At 39.1% G+C, this 13810-nt stretch overlaps 3 protein-coding genes across 3 annotated transcripts; 1 reads left to right on the top strand and 2 right to left on the bottom strand.

Annotated features, from left to right (window-relative positions):
- Positions 1 to 755: 755 nt before the first annotated feature.
- Positions 756 to 4494, bottom strand: them4 (thioesterase superfamily member 4). The gene is made up of 6 exons (XM_056444187.1): positions 4136 to 4494; positions 3264 to 3450; positions 2293 to 2455; positions 1826 to 1936; positions 1426 to 1550; positions 756 to 1304 (listed from the first exon to the last, which is right to left on the bottom strand). The coding sequence occupies exons 1-6, from the start codon at positions 4262 to 4264 to the stop codon at positions 1258 to 1260; spliced, it is 762 nt and encodes a 253-aa protein (XP_056300162.1). The 5' UTR covers positions 4265 to 4494; the 3' UTR covers positions 756 to 1257.
- A 1275-nt stretch (positions 4495 to 5769) lies between these two features.
- Positions 5770 to 8062, bottom strand: si:dkey-87o1.2 (uncharacterized protein LOC796684 homolog). The gene is made up of 4 exons (XM_056444400.1): positions 7525 to 8062; positions 7287 to 7341; positions 6776 to 6893; positions 5770 to 6592 (listed from the first exon to the last, which is right to left on the bottom strand). Exons 1-4 carry the CDS (start codon positions 7819 to 7821, stop codon positions 6571 to 6573), a joined length of 492 nt encoding a protein of 163 aa, XP_056300375.1. The 5' UTR covers positions 7822 to 8062; the 3' UTR covers positions 5770 to 6570.
- Positions 8063 to 8811: 749 nt separating this feature from the next.
- LOC130213016 (anti-sigma-I factor RsgI8-like) lies at positions 8812 to 12372 on the top strand. The gene is made up of 4 exons (XM_056444391.1): positions 8812 to 9340; positions 10578 to 10632; positions 10849 to 10963; positions 11086 to 12372. Exons 1-4 carry the CDS (start codon positions 9047 to 9049, stop codon positions 11474 to 11476), a joined length of 855 nt encoding a protein of 284 aa, XP_056300366.1. The 5' UTR covers positions 8812 to 9046; the 3' UTR covers positions 11477 to 12372.
- The last annotated feature ends 1438 nt before the right edge of the window (positions 12373 to 13810 follow it).

Genomic DNA, 13810 nt, shown 5'->3' with positions numbered 1-13810 from the left:
TCATACTGCAGGGTTCAGTAGACTCAATGATTTACTGCGATACAAAAACTCACTCAGCAGCATCGGCTCATAAGCAACTCAGTATTTTAAATGGCTACAATGGAAATATAATTTGTAATTTCAAGATTATTAATCAAATAAATAATAAATTAATATTAAATCATATAAAAAAGTAATTATAACTAATTCAATAGACTATTATAAGCTGCATGTAATAATAAAACATCTGTGGAATTCAGCAGTTAGTGATTTACGGATATAAGAAGCAGTGACTGAACAGAACATATTAATATAACTGATATATTTCAAGCTATTTTTCAAATTTCACTAGAATCCATTAGAATTAATTAAGCTGCTTGATAAACATCCACATTAGATTCCCTCTCTGGAAGTGCAATGTCGTCTTCTGACAGTTTATGAGAAATCAATAGAAGGGGGCTTAGCTCCGACAGCTGCTGGCTGAGTATTTAGGTAAAACATAGTTACAAATGGTCAGATAAGTAAAAAAACTGATTGTGATAATACATTTGCAGACTTAAAGAATCCCCTTTCAAAAATATAAACTAGCTTAATTTTCTTTTTGTCATTTTATGTTTTTGTTCCACAGCTCCAGTGGATTAATTAAAAACACTTATCACACTAAGAGAAACTTTAAATGTCCTTTTAAGTGTAAGTGGAACACATCCAACTCAAGTCTTTATCCTTTTGAATGATCAGAAGCAAAGAGCGAGGAAGATAAATCAAAAAAAGAAAAATACCAATAGGTAAGGCTTTATTAGAAGAAATAAAATATTAATTTCAGAACACTTTGAGCAATAATCAGTTGTACTTCAAACCACAACTACTGTATAAATTACAATAAATAAATCCTAACATTTACAATGAAAAATGCTTAGCGATGAACTGTAGATTTTACATTTCGTTGCCTCTGTACATGTACTCTGTGCACAGACAAAAAATTGAATCCAATCCAATCCAGATGTGTTAATAAGACTAAGCAGAGGTAATCAAGTAAATGTATGTCATGAAACCATACAGTTTGTCACCAATAACATATTGGCGTGCAGAGAGCGTATAAGTATTATGATATAAATGTATCTCTGATATCACCTGGAAAAGAAAACACCCCAAAATACTTCAAACCAATAACAAACACACACACACACACACACACACACACACACACACTGTGTGGGCTCAGGTTGCTGGCAGTGTTTGTGGAGGTGGTAGTCTGGGTGGTCGTCTGGCGTGTTTGCATCACGATCCCAGGAGTAGGTGGCTGATTTTGATCGACACGAACAGTGCTGCATAGGAGGCATGAAAGAAAACAGGACAGTGACAAAACAGAAGATTGACAAGCAGACATGTGACCAAACACAACCTTTCCCATGTCCCACCAGACAAGTTATGCTTGTAAAAATGTACCTGTTGAGTCTGTGTGCAGTTTGGAGCCATCGCTGCTGGTCACTTTGCATGTGATAAATACTTTTTTGGCTTCTTTCTTATCCAGAGAGGATTCAATCACCAACGTGCTTCCCAGTGGGATCAGCCTGGGAACAAGACGCGTGGTTATCAGGGCAAACTGACCATACATGACAACACAGTGCAACATACAACATATGCCCACACCGACCCTGACTGCTCCTCCCATGTATACAGTAATACTGACATCAGACAATTGGGCTATTATACCAAATAGAGGGTGTTACAGACGCATGGGTCTTCAAAATATACAAATAACTATTGTCTGTTAGTATACTAACCAATAAAAAGTTGTCATATTCAGTACATTTTAAACAAAGCAACAAAAATGTTCTTTCTGTACCTGCGGTAGTTGACGTTGAGGTTGGCAGTCACAACAGGTCCAGATAAGATGTTCGCATGAGCCCCGACCACAGTGTCAATCATAGTGGCTATTGCCCCCCCGTGGACATGTCTGGAAATACACATCATTTATGTTAGACACCAAATACAAAGTCTAAAATGGGCATCTATGTAAGGTTTTTAGAATTAAAAATAGTCTATCTTGTGAGGTAATCTGTTTAATATATTTGGGATGCATTTCGCATTTATTGGAAAGCTGATAATATGAAAAGGAAGACAGGAAATGTGAGAGATAGGACATGAATAATGGTGTGTTGCTGGATTGGGCGACCTTGGCGTCCCAAAATAGCACATTTCAGACAAAAACTTTAAATCTTTTAAAGCAATAAAATGTGCAAATACAGTTAAGTAGGAACAGTATGTAAAGATACAACATACATAGTTATTACATAGATATAGTTATCTTACCCTGGCGGCCCCTCCAGTAGGTGTCCAGCCTGGAAAATGCCCACACACTTCTGTTCCTCACTATTGAAAAATAAAACATACTCAAATGTTGCCCCCGGGTTTCTGATGTTCCGGGTAAAAAGACGAGCTTTTGAGTGGATCATCTGACTAAGATAAACGCCACCTAATGGGAAAACACACAAGGGAACTGTCAGCAGCTTACAGCGCATTCCACCTACGTCAGTTGGTGTCCAGCCCCATTGCTTCACTGGTCACGTGTAGCTGGTTACACTAGGAGGGCTGAAACACGAGGATGTCTGTTTTCAGTTCCATGATAGTCGTACCTTCAATTGCACTGGTGTGTTAAACTCAAACCTGCAATAACAATTGTTTTGCCAATCGGTATAGCAGCAGAAACATGTGAACACAACATTGACATTTCATCACCTTTAAGTTGAAATGGCTAAAATGTTAGCAAACAGTCGCTTATTAAGAGATCTTGCAGTTTGCAGAGGATTCAATGTCATGTTTCTGAATGTCCAATATTCACTCACGCCTCTTTTCACTTTGCCTGCTGCAGCCAAAGACCACCGCATGAGAGTAAAGGTTACGAGAGTGAAGACCATATCGAGAGTGAAGAAGACGTCGAGAGAGTGAACCAGAGTGAAGACAGCTTAGAGAGTGAAGAAGAAGACGAGAGAGTGAAGACGACGAGAGAGTGAAGAAGACGAGAGAGTGAAGACGACGAGAGTGACGATGTCGCGAGAGTGAAGACGGCGTCACAGGGTGAAGAGAGTGGACCAAATGAACCATGCTCCATGCTGTTGACAAGTCGTTAAAGTACAAAAAAGGTTAAAATGGAGAATGGGATCATATTAGGGGATAAATCGTGTCCACTCAAACCAGTCATGACAAAACGGTGCCCCATTACATAGTTGAAACAATATATATTTTGTTAAAATACAACTAAATGAGACAAACGTCACTTTTACCTGGAGCATACTTGAGGAAGCGGTTGTAGCTCGGCAGTCTTTGCCACGGCCCTTCCTGTTTTTCTCCTCCTTCCATCTCCATCTCACACTGGCTGTTGTACTGTTGGTACAACCGCATCATTTCTGAGCCCCATGAGGAGTTCGGCAGGCTGAAGTCCCGAGGCTGGGACAGAAACGATGGCAGCCCCTGTTGTACAGGCACATCATTTACAACATAATAGTAGACGACGGTATCTGGGTCCAATTAGCTTTCAGCAAAGTCTCTGGTGGGACTGTGTGGGTCATAAAGCATGTCATACACTAAAGGTGTGGTTTGAAACAACTATGTTGTCAAGCACCACTGTCTGAAATATGGCTTAATATCCTTGTAGAATTAAGTTTACTTTCTTGTTTTGAATGGAAAATATATATTTGTAATGTACAAGAAAATGCAGTTTGTCCAAAGACTCTTGTCTTGCTTGATCTACGTATTAATAAAATGCAAACAATGAGTAGATCAAGTAGGATATTGTTATCAGTGCACACTTTATGGCTGAACTGTTTCTGAACTGTTTATTGTATTCCATGATGTATTTCCCAGGTTTACAAAAAACTATAACATCGTAAACCATTGCATGAATGTTCCCCCTACAACTAACATCGTGTTGCGTGGTTATCTTTGTCTACAACAACACTGACTTGACTTGGCGTTTGTAGTTCGCTTCAGTGTTATTACAACAAACACACCAGAGAACTACAGGATGACTGATCCCATCACAGGAATGAGAAACATCCGGGAGGAGTGAGGGGAGAATGACTGATCAAACCACTTTAAAACACACCGGACCCGTTGTTAGAGCACTTCCATCCCACCGGATCATTCTGCTACCTACCATCATGGCACGTGCAAATATGGTCCTGACCGACCCGCTGGAAGACGACAGGCTGGGTGGTGACACAACAGAGGAGAGTGTGCCGAGGCGGTGAAAGCCCAGACAAAGTCGACCGAGGCTCCTTGCCATATGTATTCTTTAGAAGGACGAGGATGGTGGAATACGTCACGGAATCTGACTTTGAGAGAGCTGTAATGTGAGGTAGCGTTGAATAACCAGCGTCACAACGTCCTATCGCTTGAATGAGCACTGACAATGCGTATAATCTACCGTACGCATGTTTACCACATGTTCAGTTCCCTCGAACACATGAAAAAATGCCTCGCAACGAACGACACACCAGGGATGTCGTACCGGTGACTTTCATGTGTTACAACACAGCAACAGAAGCCCGACTTCCGGGGTCTCGAGTCTCCCTCCAGTCGCGCTGCGTGTTTAGGTCACGTGATTTAGACCTTCCACTGTGATTGGTGGAACCTAACTCTGCTCCATGACCGATGCTTTCGTCACAAAAGAACGTTTGAAGAGGTGAAGCCCTGCATTACGTCCCTGTGTAACTATATGGATTGTTATATAAAGATGTTTCATTACAAAACACAAAAGCGTTGAGGACTCGTGTTGTTTAAGTTGAGATGAATTATTTTTGTTTTATGATTTTATTGTGTGTATTTTCCCAAATCCACCTCTATTCATTGTATTTGACTGTATACTACTGGCAGTGTTATGTTTATATTTCATGTGTCTCTAACCCTTTCAATGTTTAACTTTCTGACCGTGGGATACACGGCTACATGTTTGGTTCCCTTGTTAACTTCAGTGCATTGGCCTTTTTCAGGAGGTGTATAATTGATCACAATAGATTAAATCAGTTTCTCGGTTTATTGTTCATCAAAGGAGTCACCTACTACTCAACCCACTTGGTTACAGAAGGTTATTTTCCAGAGAGGTATCAACCATTTGGTAGCACGCTAAAGGACGCAGGGTGGCTGCACCAGTATTTAGTATTTATAGATTTAACTGAATCAGTAGGACAGGAATTTGGAGATAAACTATGTAGCCTACATTACATTGATCTTGAGGGCCCAATTCCAATCTAAACCCGAACGGACTGACCCGTAAGACTTTACTTCTGTCCCACTGTCAAATCGTTGAGTGTTCGAGGGCTCTCTGGCAGATTCATAGCAATTACAAATTAAATTGGCAGTTACTAATGGATGCATGGAGATGTAAAAAAAAAAAAAAAAAGGTAAACAAAGAGCACAAAAGCACATGTGTTCAACCTGGCAAATCACATTTACACAACAACCTTAAGGATTATAGATAATTCATAAATCACATATTTATTCATCAAACCAAACATTTCGTTTTGTTATTGAAGCTTGTAGATCATTTAAAATTCCCTCTCATTTTATGAGGAGAAAGCCTGAAAAAGAAAGCCCCACAATTGTACAAAATATTTGTTGACATTGTCATGGTAACGTCATATGTTGCAGCACAGTGCATAAACAGTCAGTATAAGCCTTGGTTCTGCACTAGGGGGAGGTAGAGTTACATGCAATTAAAATGCTTATTATATTTTGGTTTCGATGAATACAAAAACATAATGTGTCAGTTTCAAGTTGTTAAACACCAGATACATTTTTTAAAAGTTTTTAATCAAATGAAAGTTGTCATACTCCAACATGTGATATGATTTTTTCCATAAAGGAAAAGCTTATTGTTCAAGTCAAGGTGGTATATTTGGTTAACAAATTATTTTACAGAGAATGCTTTAGAAAATAAGCAGATGCCCATTAACATGTCAATGTTTTTTTTACAGAAAAAAAATTATACTAGAACTCTCAACCTTTTCTCAGTGATGTGACATTTATTTTATGGTCAAGTAGCCCCTGACCAGTGCAAAGCCCTTTTGGTTAAAAAGAAAGAAAGAAGATGTAATACAAAGCACTGTGCCATCAGAGTCTGATCTAATATACATTATATAAAATTCAGTTTATGAAATTACACTTACATTTTATTGAATATTGATTTATTAACTATTTTCAAAGGATTTTTTAATGGATGCTCACTTTAAATATATATTTTTTAAATCGTACGTACCCCCTAGAATGCCTTCACGTGCCAGGAGTACATGTAACCCCATTTGAGAACCACTGTACTAGAGCTCACCAACACAATTACATTACAAAATGATATAAACCTGCAACACATTTCCTTGTTCCCTATCACTGTGCCTTCTGTCCAATGAATACATGTATGAACTGGTTTTGTTCTCTATATCAACATAGTTATGACTTTCTCATGAGGAACAAACCGAGCTCTATTTACGTCCCTGATAGAACAACATCTATTCTCATTTGCATGGCGGGTTTCTTTTATTAAAAGTTCACATTTGATGTTGAGTGTTTCTGAGTTGTTGTTTTTGAGCTTAATGCTTAATGGCTCGCACACAGCTTCCTGCAAAATAGAGAAAGGGAAAAACAGATTATTACTTTGTTCTTCTGAGTCCTGATGAGGTATACTTTCCTTACATCTTTAGTTTAGCTCTATATGGTTCTGCTCTGTAACAATATTGGTGTTTACTTAAACTCTGATATTCTGGACCGCACTTATTCTCAATATGAAAGTTTCTGATCTTACCTTGCTTCCACCTTGGTTGTATCTGCAAAGGTACAAATATCTGTGTCTCTATCCAAAATCAGTTTTTTCAATTGCTGAATGTCCCTTTCAGCTTTCTCTTTAGCCACGCTGTGATCCGCTGAGGAAATGTGTATCGTATAAGAGAGAGGATGTTAAACATGTCATTCAAAAGACATTAAATGAGTAATATAGGAGCTGCTACTTTTGCTAAGCTCAGTGACTGAAACCAAGGACCGTGTGCCTGGCGCCCTGTAGGTTAGTGCTGGCACATAGATCCACTGGTTTCTGATTGTCAGTTGACATAGACAACATTGACAGATCTCAGCAGCTCCAATCCAAGCTCTGTCATTATAAAAGGCCAATAGAAAGCCTGAGTAACATGTGTAGAGACACATTATGGTTTGTCATGTTATCTTAAGTTATCGGGCTCCGTTTAAGATTGACCAACATTAGTTTACAGAAGCTCCCTTTAACTATCTGCCCAGAGCTGATACCAGACTAGAGGTCTTACCTTTGAGTTTTAGAATAACCTCTCGTGTGACTGCCTTTTTATTCTCAGCAGCTTTCTATGAAGGCACAGGTGAAAGTATTTGTTAGCAGTTACAGACATGCCGATCCCACACAGTCAAATAGTATCATGTGCATCGTGAAGGGTGATACTTTCATTTCAATAATGGTATGATTGTAGTGTATGGATATTAAATAACTCCAATTATGAGTAGCACTGCAGATGCCTGTGAGTCCCTTACCTTCTCCTTGCTACAGGTCTGCAGAATTTGACTGGAGTTCCATGCAACTGTTTGAAATTCTTTCTTCCTTTCATTCAGCTCAGCTATATTTATGTTAATGGTCATCAACGCTTTGTTCATGATCTGGAATTTTGTTTTCAATTCGTCAATGGACGCCTCGTTCCTCTGGAAGTCTGCCGTTTTCTCCACCAAGCGGGTTTTCAAATTACGTAGGTTGTACTCCTGTTTCATGGCCTGATAAATCAAGACAACCATCACAGCTAAACTGAGGCCCACAAAAACCACCGCAGGCTTCATCCTGGTCGAGGCGAGGAAAGGACTGGATGAGCGAGGAAAGTGCTGTTGAGTTGTAGTTTATTCCAGGTATCTTCCAAACCGCAGCTCCTGCCCTCGGTCTTAGTGTTTACTGCACCTGATCTACCTGCTCAACAGGATGGGCGTGGCCATGTCCGTTCACCCACGCAGCGCTGTCACGAACACCGTGGATAGATTTACGACCTGTGCTTCCTGGTATCCTACTGTTTAGTTGTAAATACGGGTTAATTATTTATTTTATGAAAGCAACAATAAACTATATGTGATCGCCTATCATTTCCACAAATATAGAAACATGTGTTCTCGTCGCCTCGACTATGTTGACTCAATCTCTTCCTTAAATAATTACGATACATTTGTGCTTTGTGGATGTTTATTATGACACATTTCTGATCTGTTGAACTTACACTGTGGTGGAAACGTAACAAGTATATTTACTCAACTACTTTACTGAGATAAGTGCTTATAACTTGAGTATCTCTCATCGTGTAGTCTGCCTTTTACTTCATACGTGTAGGCAGTTTGACATATTTAGTAGGCCTACTACTTTACACATAAAGAGGTTACACAAAATCATAATCTTTTTTAAATTGTGAATTAGTCCACCTAACAGCAGATCAAATACTTGAAGTGAGCTCCACTCGAACTCCAACCAACATGCTGCCTACACAAGAATATTTCATTAATAAAAAAAAGTAACACTCAAGGGGCCATTCTTTACGAACTTCTATTTTTTATATTTTGTTACCATTATTTTGACTGAAGAAAATACCCCCATTCCTCCACCTTTGTAACTGAGTTAATGCGTAAAAGTAAATACACTCTATTCATTTTAGTTTAGGAGAGTCGATGATTTGATGAACTCCAGCTCGTCCTCTCAACAGACGCACAGTAATACAACACACACCGGCCTGCTTATTGACACTGGAACAATCGCGAGCAGGAGAATACAGCACCCAGGTGAAGAGGGCGTGTTTCTGGTGACACGGGGTGCGCGCTGCTCCGATCCAACCCGTCGTAATGCTCAATCCCACAGCGCAGGTTAGTCGAGCTCCTTGGTTGATTGATTTTCGTTTGGCTGACGTAGAAAGTTGTACGGAGGGCGACACGGATAGCAGCCCCGTGTTTAGATTTAGCACTAGCCGACATTGATCCATCCTTAGGCAGAAACAGCTCTCACAAAGGAGGTTCACAGCTATCCACTGGCATGAAGGTCCAGTGTGTGCTACCTGTGACATTAATCGTGTCTGTCGCTATGGTGGCGATCATGCACATACGGAAAACGGAGTTCAACTATGAGGAAAGAAAGAACAAGTTTGTGGACATCAAGCTGCGGATGACCTCCGACGTGCTGCAAGACCGTCAGAGTGAGGCGCCAGAGACGAAAGCCCTACTGGAGAAGACCCAAGGCGAGCATAAAGCGCTGGAGGAAAAAGTGAACATGCTCCAGGCCAAAGCTGATGAGGAAACGGGTAAATCAGACGTCTGCCTGGGAGGCCAGGTGAGGATAAACTGAAAGACAAGTCATACACCCTGTATATGATAAGCGTTGCTATTCCAAGCGAAAGTTATATTGGATTTAGTTGACACACAGAGCCACTCAGGAGACTGTGATCTTCAAAAACAATGAATTCAAAGCTCCAAGGTTGAAAGAGGAATATTAACTTGAGGGGATAACTTCTTTTTTTTTAATACAAAGAGTCATTTATAACCATTGTAATGTATATAGCACATGTGATATTATTTGCAAAGTGATGTCACACAACTGAACTGACTGGAAGCCAAGAATCTCCAAAGAACACTCAAAACCTGTTCTACCAGGTTAGGAATGCATTGCTCTTTCCCACCTGATTTCACCACCATCAGAGCCGGTATTGACTCGGATAGAACTAGGCATGAATAAACTCCAGCTATAGTGTACTTTTTCCTGCATTACGGTATAACTTCTAAACTATTCATTGTTTTTAAATTATTTAAACAAAACAACTGGCTTGCTTGTACAAGCAAGCCTTAGCCTTCAACGTTCCATTGGCCGTTAACCTATTTTACTATGCAATTTCTTCTGCTATAATACTACAAATATAACAGTGGATTTTGTTTAGATATGCGTTTTCTTTTTCAATTATTATTTTAGGGGGAAAAAAATAACAATTATGTTATAAATTGGAACTATGACCTCTTGATGCCCCTATCATTCTGTCCCTGTCTAAACACTAAATGTCTTAAAAGAGGCAATACATGCATAATTATGTGTTTCACATTCAATAAATGTTCCTCAGCTGGGGTGTCTCACATAGCCAGACATTTAAATACATTTGACATAACTTCCTCTTCTGAACCACCCCTGCAGAGTCAACCTAATGGACTCACAGTGGGTGAAGGTGATTCCTCCGCGTTGCTCAGCATTTGCATCTAAGCAAAACATCATTATTTAAAAAAAATTTTTGTCAAGGTTAGGGATTGAAAAAATGTGGGAGGAATAAGCTTGAGGTTTAACAAGACTTCATTAAGCCATAAAGTATATCCTTATTGGCTAACACTGAGGACTATTGCCAAGATCGTGTTGCGTACAGGTCCGGTTTACCTTATGACGGAAGCATTGTAATATTTATTCTGGAAATCAGATGTGGCTGCATCAAAGTTGAAGATGTGCAGTATAGACACAGACGTTTAGTGTAGAGAAGATTTCTCCAGCAAACTGAAGTTTGTGTCACTGACATTCTCGTTTCCACTTGCAGAAATCTGCGACCGATGAGCTGGCATCAGCAGAGACCGAATTACAAAATCTCAAAGGTATGTTCCTAAATGGCAAAAGGTGTCTCATGTATTCAATATCTGAAAGAAGACACAGAGCAACCTTTCCCTCTTTTACTGAGCACGGCTCCTGATTCAAATGTATTTAAGTGGATTTCTTATCCAGTTGAAAAAAAAGGAACTTCAAGTGATGGTCTAAATTCTTTTTAATGTGTAACAATTCAAAATTGACTTGTTATATGATCATACTTACAGCTGAATACGATAAGGAGACGACCAACTGGAAAAACGAATTGGAAGCACTGAAACGGCAACAAACAGAACGAAGCGCAGTGTGTGGCTTTTTGAAACCAGGATCACACCTAGCAAGGTATTGTTAAAAACGTATTATAACTTAAAATACTACAAAATAAAATAGATTTAGTGATCATCCATAATGAAAAACACTGTATGCATTCACTGTATTTTCTATTTTTAAACTTTCACTTAAAGCTGTGGCAATGAAGAGGCCCCTAAACCAGAAGAACCAAAGCCAGAGGCCCCTAAACCCGGGGAACCAAAGCCAGGGGCCCCTAAACCAGATGAACCAAAGCCAGAGGCCCCTAAACCAGAGAAACCAAAGCCAAAGGACCCTGAACCAGAAGAAACAAAGCCAGAGGCCCCTAAACCCGGGGAACCAAAGGCAGAGGCCCCTAAACCAGAGAAACCAAAGCCAAAGGACCCTGAACCAGAAGAAACAAAGCCAGAGGACCCTGAACCAGAAGAAACAAAGCCAGAGGCCCCTGAACCAGAAGAAACAAAGCCAGAGGACCCTGAACCAGAAAAAATAAAGCCAGAGGACCCTGAACCAGAAGAAACAAAGCCAGAGGCCCCTGAACCATAGGAAATAAAGGCAGAGGACCCTGAACCAGAGTAACCAAAGCAGGGGCCCTTAAGAAGAGATGGGGTATTACAACCTGTGTTTATCAGAACAAACACAGTTGTTTAAGCATCACAGCCAGACCCCAAACACAGCTTTACTGGACCACAGGAACCTTGAGTAGGATGACTTGGTTCATAATTGGGAATTTAATGAATAGTTCATCTTTGTTTTGTTTTTATGCAACATAGGAGGATGTAATTTACATTTTGATGTGGACATATGTTTTTGTTTGTGCATTGGTGCAAAATGCTTTTGTAATAAACAGATTGTATACTAATATAAATATTGTGTACTGGCCAGGTTCAAGAGTTCTCTCACATTTGTTGTAAACGAAAGGCAATGTAAGATTGACAACATATAACTTAGTTTAAACAAAGCTTTCTTTACTTTATGTTGTCGGTCCCCAGATTTCTTGATATTTATGACACAAGTAAAATATATACACTGCTTTGACCCAATGTTGGATCCCTGATTGGGGTGATATGTATACAGTAACTTGTCATTTATGTTCACACTTTGACTTAAATAAAATGTAAAATGTTAATGTAAAATAAAACTATTATTTTCCAGTAAAATAATGTGTTCATAATGACTATTTAAAATATGCAGTATCTCTTGATTATCTATGTTATTAATAGTGGCAGTGGTGTAAAATGTAGTAAAATCTACTCAGGTAAAAATAGAAATACTAAAATACAAAAATTCCTATAATTGCAAAAGTACAGAAGTATTATCTGCAAAATGGACTTATAGTATGAAAAGTTAATGTACTCATTATGCACGGAAACCTTTTTAAAGCAATATGTTATTGTTCTACATAAATGTACAAGCGACATTAAAGTGTTTTAGCTTGTCGAGGTGGAGATATGTTTGACTTTCATATAATGTAATGTATATATATAATTATTTGTATATATGTATCAAAATAATTTATATTATTTATCATGATTATATCAATTGTATATCAAATGTGAAAAGTAACTATAGTTGACAAAATATTTAAGTAAAAAGTACAATATTGCCCTCTGAATATTTTGTATCACAAAATGAAAATATTTGAGTACTCGAATAAAAACCTTGAGTACAGTGTACTTTACATTCCATCGCTGCATGACATACATCTAATTATACTGTATCCATATACAGTAATATCTTCATTATTGTAAACTGCAATATTCATGTTATGCGTTGGCGGTATCCACTATAGTATTAATAAAAAGTCAAAAGCACATCAAGGATTGAGCAAAATGAGTCTTTTGCAGTGTTCGGTGTCTCATAATTCATCACAAACAATAATGTGTTTCCCCAGAATAACAATTTGACTGAATGTAAATCGGGAAGTTGGGAAATACAAATAAGTCTAAACCAGGAAGAGAAAAATCAAGGCACAAAATACCCCTCTGTCTGTTGAACTTGCACTCCAGCAAAACCTCTGATTCACGTCCTTTGCTGCTGGACGTCAGGTTTCTGCCCTTTACTTAAGTTTCTCTTCCCTCTGGTAGAGCTCCAACACGGAAAACACAGAAATAGGTATTGAATAATCCTTGTTAACCTTGTCGGCTGCTCTCTTTCTTAGTGACCCTGCCTCAGAGAGTGTGTGTGTGTGTGTGTGTGAGAGAGAGAGAGAGAGAGAGAGAGACACACACCAAAGCACTGACCAATTAGAGAACACAAAGCTCTTGTCTGTCTCTCCCTGTAAACTTCCCAGTGATACTCTGGCTGTGCAGTTTGTATTCTGTCCGATCCTAAAGCGTAATCATGTAATGCTGTTGGAGCTTTCAATAAAATGTTGTGCCTGAGTCGTTTCTTTGTGAATGTTATTCTAAACCTAACAATCGTGATCATAGAGAAACAACTTTGCACTTGTGTTTCGTTTTGCATTTTTAGTTTATGGTTTAATGCTCGAACAGAAGTGTTCCTGGTGGATAATTTAGCATATGTTTATCGTTCTGGTACAATTTAAACACAAATTCAACAATACCAGTTTCATAATATGAAAACTACTGCAATAAACTTGTATTTTCTGGTGAATAAGGCAGTTCCAGATGACAAAAGTGGTAGTGGTCCTTGTTCTCCCGTGACTTCCTTTCTTCCTTTCCTCCAACAATCCGGCCCTCCAGCAGTGTGGTGGCGTGCCGGCTGCAGGTCGAAGCGCCAGCGTAGCCGGATCTGTACTGGTTGCTGCCAGAGGCTACACTGAAGTCTGAGTCAATGACAAGCTTTAAGAATAACTACATAGAAATAACCTCTGATGGTCTCGTTTACTTACTGTAGTCACATGTAGGTCATATCGAG

The sequence above is a fragment of the Pseudoliparis swirei genome, chromosome 22 (assembly GCF_029220125.1).
Source record: "Pseudoliparis swirei isolate HS2019 ecotype Mariana Trench chromosome 22, NWPU_hadal_v1, whole genome shotgun sequence".
Lineage (NCBI taxonomy): Eukaryota > Metazoa > Chordata > Actinopteri > Perciformes > Liparidae > Pseudoliparis > Pseudoliparis swirei.
Note: the sequence above shows the minus strand (reverse complement) of the source record. Positions and strands in the feature narration are given on the sequence as shown.

Coding starts and splice junctions, on each gene's coding strand:
- them4 (XM_056444187.1), bottom strand. CDS start 4,264: ATGGCAAGGAGCCTCGGTCGACTTTGTCTGGGCTTTCACCGCCTCGGC. Junction 3,451..4,135: donor TATTTGCACGTGCCATGATG/GTAGGTAGCAGA, acceptor CCTGTACAACAG/GGGCTGCCATCGTTTCTGTC. Junction 1,937..2,292: donor CTACTGGAGGGGCCGCCAGG/GTAAGATAACTA, acceptor GTGTATTTCCAG/ACATGTCCACGGGGGGGCAA.
- si:dkey-87o1.2 (XM_056444400.1), bottom strand. CDS start 7,821: ATGAAGCCTGCGGTGGTTTTTGTGGGCCTCAGTTTAGCTGTGATGGTT. Junction 6,894..7,286: donor GGTTATTCTAAAACTCAAAG/GTAAGACCTCTA, acceptor ACATTTCCTCAG/CGGATCACAGCGTGGCTAAA. Junction 6,593..6,775: donor ACAACCAAGGTGGAAGCAAG/GTAAGATCAGAA, acceptor TCTATTTTGCAG/GAAGCTGTGTGCGAGCCATT.
- LOC130213016 (XM_056444391.1), top strand. CDS start 9,047: ATGAAGGTCCAGTGTGTGCTACCTGTGACATTAATCGTGTCTGTCGCT. Junction 10,633..10,848: donor CGAATTACAAAATCTCAAAG/GTATGTTCCTAA, acceptor TCATACTTACAG/CTGAATACGATAAGGAGACG. Junction 10,964..11,085: donor CCAGGATCACACCTAGCAAG/GTATTGTTAAAA, acceptor TTTCACTTAAAG/CTGTGGCAATGAAGAGGCCC.